The sequence below is a fragment of the Centropristis striata genome, chromosome 16 (genome assembly GCF_030273125.1).
Source record: "Centropristis striata isolate RG_2023a ecotype Rhode Island chromosome 16, C.striata_1.0, whole genome shotgun sequence".
Taxonomy (NCBI): Eukaryota; Metazoa; Chordata; class Actinopteri; order Perciformes; family Serranidae; genus Centropristis; species Centropristis striata.
Window position 1 is genome coordinate 11,927,867 of NC_081532.1, and position 12,250 is coordinate 11,940,116.

At 38.5% G+C, this 12,250-nt stretch overlaps 2 protein-coding genes across 2 annotated transcripts; both read left to right on the plus strand.

The window, feature by feature from the left end:
* The first annotated feature begins 1,251 nt into the window (after positions 1–1,251).
* On the plus strand, positions 1,252–4,773 carry neff2 (neuronal intermediate filament family member 2). The gene is made up of 3 exons (XM_059353841.1): positions 1,252–2,397; positions 2,995–3,119; positions 3,638–4,773. The coding sequence occupies exons 1-3, from the start codon at positions 1,390–1,392 to the stop codon at positions 3,687–3,689; spliced, it is 1,185 nt and encodes a 394-aa protein (XP_059209824.1). The 5' UTR covers positions 1,252–1,389; the 3' UTR covers positions 3,690–4,773.
* A 3,048-nt stretch (positions 4,774–7,821) lies between these two features.
* On the plus strand, positions 7,822–10,613 carry mrps26 (mitochondrial ribosomal protein S26). The gene is made up of 4 exons (XM_059353842.1): positions 7,822–8,204; positions 9,113–9,259; positions 9,423–9,546; positions 10,158–10,613. The coding sequence occupies exons 1-4, from the start codon at positions 7,984–7,986 to the stop codon at positions 10,287–10,289; spliced, it is 624 nt and encodes a 207-aa protein (XP_059209825.1). The 5' UTR covers positions 7,822–7,983; the 3' UTR covers positions 10,290–10,613.
* Positions 10,614–12,250: the final 1,637 nt, after the last annotated feature.

The window sequence follows — 12,250 nt, forward strand, 5'->3', positions numbered from 1 at the left end:
TCATCAGGGCGGTCATTTTGATATACTAACTGTGTGTGCATGGTCGAAGTGAGAAAAGATACACTAGATCAACACTGCTGATACATTATGGTTATCTTGTGCCAGAAATCTTAATTATCTTCCCTTTTACTGTCTGGGGTCAGATAGTGAGTGCTTGCAGAGCAGCAGGATTACAAATCCCGACAGCTTCTAATGTTGGCTTTAAAGAGACTGTCACCAGTCTAAGAATGCCTGCCACCAGAAACACGTCCTTGAGCAGAAATCTAAATCGATTCCTGTATGAGAGCGTCGGCTTGAGGCCTCATTTTCAACACTAAGGATGATTTAAAGGCACCCTCTGACTCATCTCTGGACGTTAAACAGCAGGGGTGTTTCTCTGTGTCAGCAGATACTGATTCTTCCTCGGTGGTGTCTCCCACACTCACTGTCAGAGTGAGAATCAGTGACTCATCAATTTGCAATCTAAATAGATCAAACTGATATGTCTGAAGATACTCTGGGAACAGTAACAGTATGTAGGGCACCGTGTAGAGGTACCTGTCTACTACAGGACATTTATAGCAGAACAGGAAACAATGAAGAGACAAAATATTTGTTTTTAAATATCTGTAAAACTAACAAAATAAAGCTCCAGCCACCTGTGCAATGTTCATATTATGAGTGAAAGGTTTTGATATCATGTGGGAATATTCATCAATAGCATCATTCATATCACTCAGATAAAGCAGTGGGCATTTGTCACATCAACACATCAATCTGTTTAAGTACCAACCAATCTGTGTGGTAATTAATTTATTGTTTTCTATAACATTAAAACCCTTAAGTGCCTGTCTGTTAAAGTACATCCCCTTTATGCACTATGTATTGATCCACTCTAAATGGGTTGTGGGAAAGACTTTGTTTCAAACCGGTTTGCCCCTAGTTTTTTTCACTTTACTAATGTAAATGTGTTTATTGTCCTAGAGATGCATCTGAGAATGCACTGAGGGCATAAAGTCAAGAAAAATATCCCTGCGGAGTAATGAGAGTAATTGATTGTTTTGCTATTTTTAGGGCAGATCAAAAGAAAAGCTGCTCTACCACACCAAGTCTTCCTGCTGATGCTGAGAGTGATTCTGAAAACCAACCTCCTCTCTCCTCACTGCAGCAGTCTGCTATTGGCTTGGTGGATGCTGACAGCACTGATGTTTCTCTGTGGTGGAGGGGGGGCACACTCACTCTATAAAAGCCAGGGATCTGCAGCATCACTGAGCTGGTGCAGTGCAAAACGCCCGCTCATCCTCACCGATGGTGTGCAGAACAAGGGGGACATAAAAAAAACCTTTTGAAACTAAAAACATCCATATCCTTTTCTTAAACAAACAAAAAAACCCACAACAAAAATTCATCATGAGCTACGATTCCCTCTTCTCCTACCGTCGCCCTTGGGACAGCTACAAGGGGTCCCAAACCACCACCAAAACCTCCATGTCTTCTTCTCTCTACTCTTCTCCTCGAGCTCCTCCGTCTGGGAAGAGGATCCTGAGGCTGGCCTCCTCTTCCCTGCCAGATGGCTCTGAGCGGATGGACCTGGCTCAGGCCAGCACTGTCAACACAGAGCTGCTGGGCCTGCGCTCCCAGGAGAGGGAGCAACTAGTGGACCTGAACGACCGCTTCGCCACCTACATCGAGAAGGTGAGGCACCTGGAGCTGCAGAACCGAGCTCTGCTGGCCGAGCTGGACGCGCTGAGGAGGCGACAGAATGACCCGTCTCGTCTGCAGATGCTTTACGAGGGGCAGGCGCGGAGTTTGAGGGCCATGATAGACTCAGAGAACGGGGAGAAGATGCGGATGGAGGCGGAGAGAGACTACCTGCATGATGTGTATGAGCAGATGAAGGAGCACTATGATGAGGAGGCGAGGCGGCGCATGGATGCTGAGGAGGCCCTGCAGAGGGCCAGGGAGGACGCCAGCAGGGCCGTGCTCTCCAACTGTGATGCCGAGGCCAATGTGGTCTCTCTGTGCGATGAGATTGTGTTCCTGAAGAAAGTCTTTGCAGAAGAGCAAGCAGAGCTGCAGGCCCAGCTGCAGGTGGCTAACATCAGCGTGGACGTGGAGGTGTCCCGGCCGGACCTCTCCACCGCCCTGCGAGACATCCGGGCACAGTACGAGCGGCTGGCAAACAAGAACATGCAGGCCGCCGAGGACTGGTACAAGAACAAGTTCGCGAGTGTGGCAGAGATGGCCAGCAAAAACAACGAGGCCGTACACGCCATCCGGGAGGAGACCATGGAGTACCGGAGGCTGCTTCAGTCCCGCTCCTCTGAGATCGAATCCCTGCGGAACGTCATCGACTCCCTAAATAAGCAGCTGGAGGATCTGGAGGAGATGCAGGCCAAAGAGGTGGCAAAGTACCAGGTGAATAAAGGATATTAAGACCCTGATCTGCATGAATATTCACCAAACAGATGTGAGAACAAGAATGTGGCACCTGGTCTGGTTATTTCACCATTTTTTTCTTCAATATGACTCAAAAAGTGCCCTCAGACCAGATCCTCACGAGCATGTCTTTCTTCCAAAGGTGCACAGGAAAAAGGGACAGGAAAGACATACATTTTAGAGATGCGTGTTAAGGGTCTTGGCCTTAAGGTTGGACACGCAAGATTAGACAGAATAATGTTAACTTACATTCAGAATAAAAGAAAACCCTCAAAAAGAAAGAAGAGAGCACAAACACAAAGGAGCCATACTCATTTCGCTACAAGATGTAAATATATTCTCTGCAGCAGCTGCACCCTCCACATACTTTAGTGCTCAGTGGGAAATGATGGCAGAGGTGCAACTCTGCAAGGTTACTGTCTGAATAAACTGAGAGTGCACAGTGTCTTCCCAACCGTCTCTTCAAGCAACAATAACCTAAAATAAAATATTTATCGTAAAGTTGTACAAGTTCTTTTGTTTAGCATCACTGACTGTGATATTTAATAATGAATGGCTGTGTTTTTGCTTTGACAGATGCGGATAAGTGAGCTTGAACGAGATATCACGGAGGCCAAGCAGGAGATGGCGCGCTACCTGAGAGAGTACCAAGACCTTCTCAATGTGAAGATGGCCCTTGACATTGAAATAGCCGCATACAGGTGAGACCTGAAACTTGACATTTAGTTTCTCTTAAACAAACATTTATGATTGAGTGACTTTCCTGCAGCAACATATTTAAAATTATGTTGTATTATACTTTTATTGTAAATTGTATAATATGCAAACTAAGGCTGCAACTTATTATTTTTGTCATTGGCAGACTTTGACTTTTGACTAAATCTATGAATTGTTTGGTCTATAAAATATCTGAAAATTGTTAAAATATTTATATCAGCTTCTCAAAGTCCAGTCTGATGGCTTTAAATGATGATGTTTTGTTTAATATAATATAAAACAAAGAAAAGCGGCCAATCTCCATATTTGAGAGGCTGAACCCAGCATTTTCTGCCATTTCTACATGAAAAGCTACTTTAATGATTACTTGATTGTCAAAATCGTTGGCTATTGTTTTTCTGTGATTAACTAATCAGATTAGTCAACTCATTGTTGCAACTTTAATGCAAAAAAATGCACTGTAAACTCAAGGATAATTTCTTCGTTCCCTTTTATTTTTTAGGAAACTTCTGGAGGGGGAAGAGATTCGTCTGGCTTACCCTGCCCTAAACTAAAACCTAAATGCCACCAGCCTGGCATCAACCTGAATTCTTCACACCCCTTCTTTCCTGCCCTGACCCAAACATTACCCCTTTTCCTCCCTCAATTACTTTCATGTTCGCCTCTTTATCATCCCCCCGCCCTACCCCCTCCCCAAAATACTCCCTCCATCATTTACTCCTCCCTAAACCAAATCACAAAACCAAAGCTCATCGTTCTCAAGACAGATGCGCCCTTGTGCTAAACAAGAGGTCCACCAGAAGTCCCCCTTCTTCTACACACGTTCTGACACCGCACATCAAGATGATGGCTGTAATATGCAGAGTGGCTGCACTGCATTAGTTACATAGCTACGTAAGTCCAGACAGCAGTATTGTTTTGGATGAGTTCCTCTCTGTCACACACGCTAAGGTCCAAGCAGCAGAGTAACTATTTGACTCTTCTGAAACCTCGTTGTGCAAACATTTGACCAATTGTTTGTAAGGGAGGACAAAAATCCCTTTTACCTCTCGATGCTTGGACTTTACCTGTGTTTGCACTGATGCAAGAAACCTGCAGCATTATTGACCCGCGAACTCTACCAATCAATCATGCATAGTCCTGCACCCCTGGTTCTATAGTATCAGTGAACCAGTAACCTTAAAAAAACATTCTTTTCACAATATTAAATAATCATTTTGGTCATTTTTAGTTATTCTTCCTCTGCATTTACGCAAATTATACAATTTTGATTTCTACAAGTTTCTATTTGGCCGGTTATTAAAATTTCTAATTTCTAATAAACCTGTCTTTTCTAGTATTCACTTCTGGACAGTTAAATGCTTTGGAAGACTAATTGTTACTGGTTTCTCCTTTAATCATGCAGTGTGTCTCACAGCTTATCTGCATTAGTTCTGTTTTCTGTTCTGTGAGTTCATTCAAAGCTAAACAGTGAAACTGAAAGATAAGTGCAGGAGCTCCTTGTTGTTTGTCCGCCGATGTTAGATCTACATGGTGCTTTACATCTGTGAAAATAATACAAAGTCTGCACCATTACGCTCGGTGTACCTGTAACAGCCGGCAACAAGCTGAATAAACATATAACTCACCTGCAAATCAGATCACTTCTCCTGTTTTCATTTGACACTTTTAAGGATGTTACAGCACATTACAGGACATAATGTGGACATTACAGCAAACTCTTTTCAAAGTTGTGTCTGCTCTGTGGCTCTCATGTACAACAAAATGACTTGCCTGTCAACTAGAAAATGACTAATTACATATTTAAAGAAGGTGTGAACATGTAGAATTAGGTTCATCTTTGGATGAAACCTACATGAAAATGTAATGTTTCACAGCACAGAGTAAAATTCAAGCACTTTTTGACCACTTGAAAAGGCACTTTATTTATATTTTATTATGGGCACAGGAGTTTATGTGTATTGCCAGCTGTTTATATTAACCAATTTTACTGTACTTTCTAATTTAGGGTTACGGCCAGGAAAAATGAAACAATTATGGTGAGGGGATTGTGAATGAAACACCTGATTATCTAGATAAACAAACAATTTCCAAGGAGAAAATTTTAATTCAAGCATATTTCTAACCTTGACTAACTTTGTATAAACTTCTAAAAACAAAACATACAGTTTGGTTAATAACATGTGGTATAGGCGCCAATAAATTAAGTTAATGAATATTTCATTCATAATGACCAAAATTCAAAACAAAGGGCTCTTCTTTGATTGGAAATCTCTGCAAAATGTTTTTAATATATTTTATAACAAGATAAAATGCATTGTAAATGAAGCTGTGAAAAAAAAAAAAATCGTATAGGTTTCATCTAAAGGTGACCTGTTTTGAACTCATGTTTACACATGTTTACACGTTGATTAAATAGGTCATTAGTCATTTTTTGATTGACAGGCAAGTGATTTTGTTGTACATGAGAGCTACAGAGCTGATACAACTTTGAAAAAAGGTTGCTGTAAGTGGTAATGGGAATACAGAAATTGTTATAGTAGCTATAATGTATGGGAGTGGGCAAGGCTGAATCTTAGACTGCATATATATTTTTCATGTGTGATTCTTGATTTGTGAGTTTTCTTAAGACTGGTTTCAGAGACTGCCGTAAATGTTTTCCCTCTGAAATACTGTATTGCAGTTACAAAAACCAGACATCTCTTCATCCTGCTTAAATTTCTCCTTACTTACTGCTCTCAATGTCACGATGAACAACACACAGCAGCACTGCACCATTTCCCATCATTCCATGCTCCTGGCACGCTGGCTGTAGCTGTAATGTGTTGGTGCCTTGCCTCAGCAGGATCATCAGTCACCAGGCTGACACCTGGCATCCCACTGAACCCTGAAGAAACACACGACAAAAAACAGTTTTCACATTTATTTTTACCACATGTGCTGAGTGTAAAACAATAACTCAGCATGAATGACATTAAGTGTTGTGTCACAGTCTCCTTTCAAGAGCCAGTTAGTGTTTTTATGCTTATTTTCCATTTTGCTCCTAGCCATTTTTGGAAAGGCAGGAATGAAAGAATAACCCATATTTATGTTGAAATTACACATCTGTCACCTGTTTAAAAAAAAAGGCTGTGATGAAGAAAGAATACCAGTCACTGAATAGAAGAGATGTTGGAGCACATTTAAATATCGGATGCCTTATAGATCCTTGTCATTGCAAACATTTTAACATTACCTACAGCAGGAAAAAAAAGCACAGAGAGGTAATTAATTATATTATAAATGGCTGCATCCCATTCAGTTTAGTCAGTTCCAGGGCACTAGTATTGTGCACTATTGCTAAAGTATCGTAGTTCCATCTGCACTTTTCCTGCTATGATAAGCCACAGTGTCTGCATCTAAGATGTTACTCAGAGTAGTCTTCAAAAGAACTATTTTTACTTTCAAAGGGGAAAAAAGAGATGAGCTGGTTCTTCTGTTAACTCAGGCACAGATAAAAAATGTGTCGGGTGCTCTTAGAAAACGGTGGAATCAACACTGGAATAAAAGAAAGGCAGGAAGGAGAAAAAAAAACTACCATGTTACTTGTATTCAGTAACTGACTACAATAACCTGACACACCACTTTCAGTCACAATCCAGTAATATAATTTACATTATTCTGAAAGAGTCAATCTAAATCATGGGTACATTTGGTACTTTAAGTATATTTTAATGCTAAAAAACAAAATGGATTAAAAGTATGTATAATGCAGATTGGCTGTTTCATAAATATGCACATTATATTATTGGATTATAATTACTAACTAGCTACCTGCTACTTCAGTTAGCTCACCGACTGAACGTTACGTTACAACAACACTGGTGTAGGAGAGTCATTGACATGAAAAACGCTTTTAATACAGCCAAAAGGAGTATATATTGTAAAATATTATAATATGGTCACACTGTTAAAATAATCGCCTAACTCATTTTTTCAAGTTTTGCAGGAAACACAAAAAACTTCACCAAAAGTGTAACATATGACATTTATTGATCATTTCACTCAAAAAGGATGCAACAAAGGATGGCTCTTGGCATCGTAATAACGATGTGTGTAAATTATGTAACTTAAGAGAAATAAATGACTTAAGGCCTGACCTTTGTGAGCAAGATATGGTAACACTTTATTTTTTGAAGGTGTCTACATAAGAGTCACACAAGCCTGTCAGAAACATGACATGACAAGTATCATGAGCATTAATGTTACTTCAAAGTGTCATTAATGTTCATGTCACATCCCATGTCATGTTTATGACATGCTCATGTCACTCTTATGTAGACACCTTCAAAATAAAGTGTTACCATATCTTGCTTAAGTCACAAAGGCATGTTCAAAAAATTACCTAAGTCACATTTTATTTTTACTTAGGCATAATAAATCGGCTTAAGTCACACACTTGACATAGGCCATTATCTTAAAGAGGTAAAATCACATGATCTGATCAACTGAGGATGTAGGCGATTTTACCATAGGTGGCCGGCGTCATGAGGATTTAGGCAAAAAAAAAAACAATTTTGATTAAAAAAATGAGTTATGCGATTATTTTAACAGGGTGACGTATTGTAAAATAGTATAATATATATATTTGTGTGGCTACCATAGACTGTAAGGTGCCTACAGATGGCGGTAGAGGCCTTAGCTCAGTTAGCGACCTTGCTAACCACTTCCTCCGGTCAGAGGACACCAACATGGCCGCCGTCTTCTGTCGATAACATTTCAGTCTCAATGTTAACTCTTTACATTATTAACTAACCGTTACACTGACAGACTAACGAGCCGCACCTATAGCCACATTTCCACGCCGACATGTTCCAGGTAATCGGCGGCAGGGGCGTCCAGGCGGCCCGGCTCCTCGCACCGAGGAGCGCCGTGCTCGTGGAGGCTGTCCGGGGCAGAAAGTCCCGCACCGACCCGGTGGCCAAGTCCAAAGAGGGGCGAATCAAAGTGCCGCCTCCGGTGGATCCGGTGGAGATGGTCGTCCTCAAGGAGAGATTCACGGAGTACCAGTTGATCCTGAGGGCGCTCCGGTACGTAAATTCACCGTTAACCGTTAGTAACTCACGTGTGTCGGTCGTTACTTGGTAGGTCACCTGTTGTTACCATAATATCTATGGGTGTTACGGCCAAAAATGTTTTCCAGCTTTAAAATGTGTATCCACCTAAATAAATGATGGGCCGTAAACTGTTCAGCAAAGTTGAAACATTTATTCCTATATATAATATTTGTATACCCTTAACCCCAATCTAATAAATGTGCCAAAACTTGACATCAGGGGATTGTGAATGAAACACTTGATGAATAAACAATTTCCAAGGAGAAATTTTTAATTTAAGCATATTTCTAACCTTGACTTTTCCTATAATTTGAATTCTAAATTTAAGAAAAATATATTTTAATGGAAAGGAAATATTTTTTATTTTATTTTCAGAAATAAGACATATGTACAGATAAATAGAGGTGTAAAAAAGATAAGTATATAAAACTAAATAAGGAATAGAAGTAAAATTAAAAACAGTACAAAAGCAATCGAAGAAAAAAATACTGAGAAAATTGAGGATTTGATTAATAGTTAAGTATAATAAAAATAAAGTGTAGTGTATTATAATATAAAGGAACTAATATATAAATCAGTCCAACAGAGAGACTGTGGAAAGGGAAAGTAGGGGAGAATCCCACACCAACAAAACCATGATAACCAGGAGACATTTTATGTTGCAATTGCAAAATATTAGAGGAGTTAAATAATCAGTTTGGTTTCCATTAAATGGAACTACATGATATGCAAACTACAGAATTAATAATTAGAGGATTAATCAATTAGTTAATTTACAGAAAATGAATCTGCAACTATATTGATAATCTACTAATTATTTAAGACTTTGAATTAACTGATTTTTAAGCATAAATGCTGTTTTTTCCCCCTGTTTTTGTCAGTCTGGAGTTTAAGGAGGAGGTGCTTCGGAAGAAGTACGAGCAGGAGATGGGCTCCATGGCGGAGGAGAGGGCGAGGAAGGAGGCGAAGGAACATCAAGCTCTTATGGCCTTTAACAACCAGGAGAACCAGCGCCTGCTCCAACTCAGGTTAAAATAAACTCAAACTTACAACATAAAGAATAGAAAAACTGAATTTACAGATGCAATTTTTTGTCTGCAACCTTGGTTTTGTGTCTTCTGGCCACCCATTGGCTTTAAAAGGGATAGGTCTTATTTTTCAAAAGCTCACCATCTCCTCCGTATCTTTCAGGATTTTGAGGATCCAAAATGAAAAAGAGGAAGCTGAGCGCAAGAAGGTAGAAGCTGCCATTCAGCGTGAACAAGAGCAGCAAGAATTCATCAAGGAAAAAGAGAAGGAGATTCTAAAGTTGCAGGTATGATTTCATTTTTCCTTCTGTTTTTTCCACTTAAACAGAAGTGTAAACTGTATGTTATAATTGTCAATACTTTAAGCTACTTTTGATTATTTTTGTGCTCAGGGTTCCTACAGGTGCTGGAACCTTTAAAAACACTTGAATTTTAATGTGTTGATTTTAGTTAAGTGATTGAAACAAATTAAAACAGGTTTCACAGTCGATTTAGAAACATGTGACACATTTTAAACATTAAACTGTTTTGTTTTCCTTGAATTTGTTATCCTGAAGAATGCGGTAACAAAACATAATTTCGTTCTTTAAAGGGCAATAATCTAACTTATTGTAATGGGGAAATGAAATAATCACTATACAGCATAAACTGTATGTACTATACATAAATATGTATTTTACCACAGCTTTAAGGTGCTGGAAAAACTTGAAAATGCACTTAAAAATGCTTGAAAAGTTCTCAAATTTGACTTTGGAAAGGGCTGGGGACCCTATCTACAAGTGAAATTGAAAATTTGTGCATCAGGAGCTTTATAGGTTTAAAAAAAAAAAAAAGAATACTGTCCTGGTTATATTCCTAAATCTTACAACACTGACATTTTACTTTCAACCTGTTACAGGAGGATGTGAAGAACTTCATCACTTTGGAGAACTTGGATGAGCGTATAGAAGAAGCTCTGGACAAGCCGAAGAATTATAACTTTGCCATCAACAAAAAAGGCCAAGTTTTTAAAGAGACAACTCTGCAGTGAGACATGTCCGTCTCAGAAGGTAAACAAAGACAGACGAACATCATTCAGGACTGTGATCCAAGTTGGAAGCTGATTTTCTTCAACAAAACACAGAAAACATTCAGTATGAGAAGAAATGGAAAACTAAGAACTATGAGACTTTTTCATTCGCACATAATTTGTAGATTAAAGTGACTGGGAATCTTCATTTCCTTTCCTTTATTTTTCATGTTTTTGCTTTATATCCTTCCTTATTTGAGCGCTGTACCACCATGTGTGTTCTTTTGACCGTGTCTGTCTTCTCATGAAATGTAATGTATGTAAAGTAAATGAATGTTAATTGGAGTTTGAATTAGTCTGAATCTTTTTTTTCCAACGGTATAGGATGAAAATAAGAACTTTTTTTTTACTTAACAAACACAAGACTTGATTTTCCCAAAGTGTAGGTAAGAGCTGCTTTGAAAGTGTATAATTATTTATATTTTCTCTTGAATTTCTATTTTTCTATACATATAGTTTAGTTGTTTTGAATTTTGAGTTGGGTTTTTTTTTTCCAGTAGTGGAAGAAGTATTCAGATAATCAATCATTTTAAATATTGGTCATGTTTTTCCTGTTAAATCTTGACCTGAAAAGTAACTGAAGCTGTCAGCTAACTACTGGTGCAAAAAGTACAATATTTCCCTCTAAATTTTAGTGAAGTAAAAGTATAAAGTTACACATATGGTTAATACTCATATAATCAAAATTACATCCTTTGTTCCTGCAATTTAGGCTGTAGCCCTACAGGGGGCGCCGTGTGCAGCTCTGTTCAGTGTTTACAGGTTTTAAGCTTCTTGTGGACAACCAACGTGCTGCTGAAACCAGTGTAATCCTCTGCTGTCAGGCCACGCGTGCAGGTTGATGCCATAATGATGACCAGAGGTGAAGAGTTAAAGAGAAACTCAAGTGACCTGCAGCAGCTTCAGTGCAAAGAGAGAAAAACAACAGCTGATACTGGTTTTAATTGAGGGTGTAGAGTGGAGCTGAGAAGTTGGTTGACAGGAAAATAATTTGCATCTATTTCTCACGATTAAGTAAATATTTTAAGTAATTATTAGAGATGAAATTACAAACTTTTTCATATTAAATTCCTGGATATTCTTTAACATAAACAGATTATTTTGTGTAGATGTATTAAGGTGGGCTTTATGAAATTGTGATGAGCATTTTCACTATTTTCTGACTTTATATAACAACCCATTATTCTCTTTATAAAATAATTAGCAGATTAATTGCAGGGTGGAAGGTAAACCTAGTTAAATTAGGATGAAAAAGAAAAATCTGATAAGTAATTATGTGAATGACAATACAGTATTATACTTCTTTATTCTGACTTGTTATTGTTGAACTTCATGGGATGTGACTCTAGTTGTAATGCGGTTAATGTGATCGTTAACTTAGGTTAATGGGATTGTTGACTTGTGGCAGCAAAGGTTGCATGGATTACAACTAACACGATAGAGTAGATTGAGATTAACTCTCAGATTAGCAGCAAACAACTGGCAGCCGTTCTTAGGCAGATTTTTGGTCAATATAAATATTCCTTTCTTCAAACATTTATTTCAAGGTAGATCTGTAAATGTTTTTATTTTTTAAAATAGATGTCAAAAGAAAATCCAGTCAGAATCTAATCACCTCAATGTCAGTAGTAACTTCATATTATCCTCCATAGCTCCACATCAGCCTTAGCTGAGACTTATTAGCAATTCATATTTGTCCTCTGCAGGGGACATAACACTGAGGTAATTAATTCAAAAGCCATAAATGCTTCCTATTTGAGTTATCATGTACTGTGTAAAGCACATCATGAGCTGCAAACACATTTAAAGCGAGACAAGTGAACAAATGTATGAAGATGTATAGTTTGTTCGGCTATGTTATTATTAGCTATTGTTGGGATGTTATTAATGAGTGTTAAATTCATATTTTAACACGTCCTTGT